General features: G+C 36.1%; 1 protein-coding gene across 1 annotated transcript; it reads left to right on the top strand.

The window, feature by feature from the left end:
- The first annotated feature begins 746 nt into the window (after nt 1-746).
- Nucleotides 747-1,967, top strand: LOC107001141. Its single transcript, XM_015199301.1, has 2 exons — nt 747-1,468; nt 1,535-1,967. Exons 1-2 carry the CDS (start codon nt 747-749, stop codon nt 1,965-1,967), a joined length of 1,155 nt encoding a protein of 384 aa, XP_015054787.1.
- The last annotated feature ends 366 nt before the right edge of the window (nt 1,968-2,333 follow it).

Raw genomic sequence — 2,333 nt, 5'->3', positions numbered from 1 at the left:
AGACTTAGAAAGTCTTTAAGTTCTCCAAATACTTGATGTGATTTCGTTGGTGAATATAGTGTTTAGAAGTTAGTTAAAACTTAACTAATTAGACTTAGAAAAATTGTTAATTTCTTCAAATAAGTTAATGTGATTTAGTTGGTGAATATTGTGTAGTCTACGTGGAAGAAACACCTATCGAGGAAGATCATAATGTAGACCAAGGCCAACAAGATATGTTTAATGATGAATTTCATCCTGCGGACATGAGTAAGCATGATGATGAAATTGGAATAGGTGAAGGTGAAGGTGAAGGTGAAGGTGAAGGCGAAGCTCAAGCTGAAGAGTTGGAGAAAGTTTCCTCCCACACTTATAGTTGGCAACAACAATCCATGTGCTTCTCAAACATCACGTGTGAATAATGTTAGAGATGATGAATTAACATTTATAAGGGAATGACATTCAAGAACAAGAAAGAACTAGAAAATTCATTGAAAATTGCTTGCTTGAAAAAAGATTTTAGACTGAAAAAGGTGATCAATTCTTGTAATGTGTTTTCCTTTTAATGTTAATATCCGGATTGCAATTGGTGGTTGAGGGCTGTGAAATTTACAAGTAGTGATAGGTCTGCCATTAGAATCTATGAAAAGTATCATACGTGTGGTTCAGAGCATCTTACAAGCCATAATCCCCACGGTACGACAAAAGTCATAGGTAAGTACTTTGAAAATAGGTTTCCCAATGGTAAAGGCCCATACACAAAAGACATGTCAAATCAACTCCGCACAGAATTGGGTTGTAATGTAAGCAATTGGAAGATTTATAAGGGCATGGAGCATTCTAAGTCTAATGTTAGGGGAACAAATGAGCACGGGTACGCAGTGCATAATGCATACCAGTATATGCTTGAAGTTGCGAATCAAGGAAGCAAGACGACATTGTTGTTCGATGAAAATGGGAGGTTCCAGTACTTCTTTGTATCATATGCTGCTTGGATAATTGGTTTTCGAGAAATGACAAAAGTAATAGCCATTGATGGCACATTTCTAAGGAGCAAGTATGGAGGAATTCTGCTATCGGCGGTGGCACAAAATGCCAAGAATCATATATTTCCAGTGGCTTTCTATATCGTGGACAAGGAATGCGATGCCTCATATGAATATTTTTTTCAAAATATGAGAAGCTTTGTAGATGTTACTGATGAGTTGTGCATTATCTCTGATAGGCATCCAAGTATTCGAAAGAAGGTTTTGAGAATCTACCCTGCATCTCATTACGGTTGTTGCATGAGACACCTTGGGGAAAATATTCGAAATAACTTTCACAATTCAAAGGTAGTGTCCCATTTTTATAAAGCAGCAAAGGCGTACGATATATGTGAGTTCAATGACCATTTTAATCAAATAAGAGATTTGGTGCCAAAGGCCGCTAAAGATCTTGAACATATTGGATTTCACACATGGAGTAGGGCATTTTGCCCGGAAAATAGGTACCATCTCAATTGAATTTATTTTTACTTTATGTCTTTTTTTTATTTTTATCTGTTGTTGTGTAGATATAACATTATGACGTCAAACATCACGAAATCGGTGAATTCTATGTGTGATGTTGAAAGAGAATTTACCATTGTCGCTCTATTTGATGAAATAAACAGGAGATTTGCATTGTTATTTCACCATAGGCGTATGGAACTGGTGCACTCCGAAAATAGATTTGTTCCTTCAATTGAAAAAGACATATCACAGTATGTCAATGCGGACAACAAGTTGTTGTCCCATCAATTCGTTAACTACAAGATCTGTATCACTAGTCATGGAGATGTTGCTACTGTGGATCTACAAAGAAGAACTTGTACTTGTAAAATTTTTGATTTAGACAAAATACCTTGTCCACATGCCATGGAAGCGATTCGATCCCAGCATGGTGATGATTTCAGAAATCAGATTTATCAGTATTCCACTCCATATTATCCAGTGAAAAATACATAATGGCATATTGTCAGGAAATTCACCCGGTGCCATCTTCTTATTACATAATGGCATATTGTCAGAAATTTACCCGGTGCCAACTGAAGATTCTTGCATTGTCCTTTTGGATATCATACAGAGAGAAATACCTCCTCTATATGTTGATCCAAGCAAACCCAGAAGAAGGACATATAAAAGACGGCGTGGAGTTGGTGAATCATTTCCAACAAGAAAAAATAAGTGTTCAGTATGTAGAGACTTTGGCCATAAAAAAACTACATGCCCAAATCGAAATGCCTCATAAGAAGTGTTAAGCGTAGTGTTGTTGAATTTTAATGAATGTTCTTTCTGATTTTAGGATGATCTATATTACATAATCTTATTTAG

This window comes from Solanum pennellii, chromosome 10 (genome assembly GCF_001406875.1).
Source record: "Solanum pennellii chromosome 10, SPENNV200".
NCBI lineage: Eukaryota > Viridiplantae > Streptophyta > Magnoliopsida > Solanales > Solanaceae > Solanum > Solanum pennellii.
The sequence above is the reverse complement of the archived record's forward strand: the minus strand, read 5'-3'. Positions and strand labels throughout refer to the sequence as shown.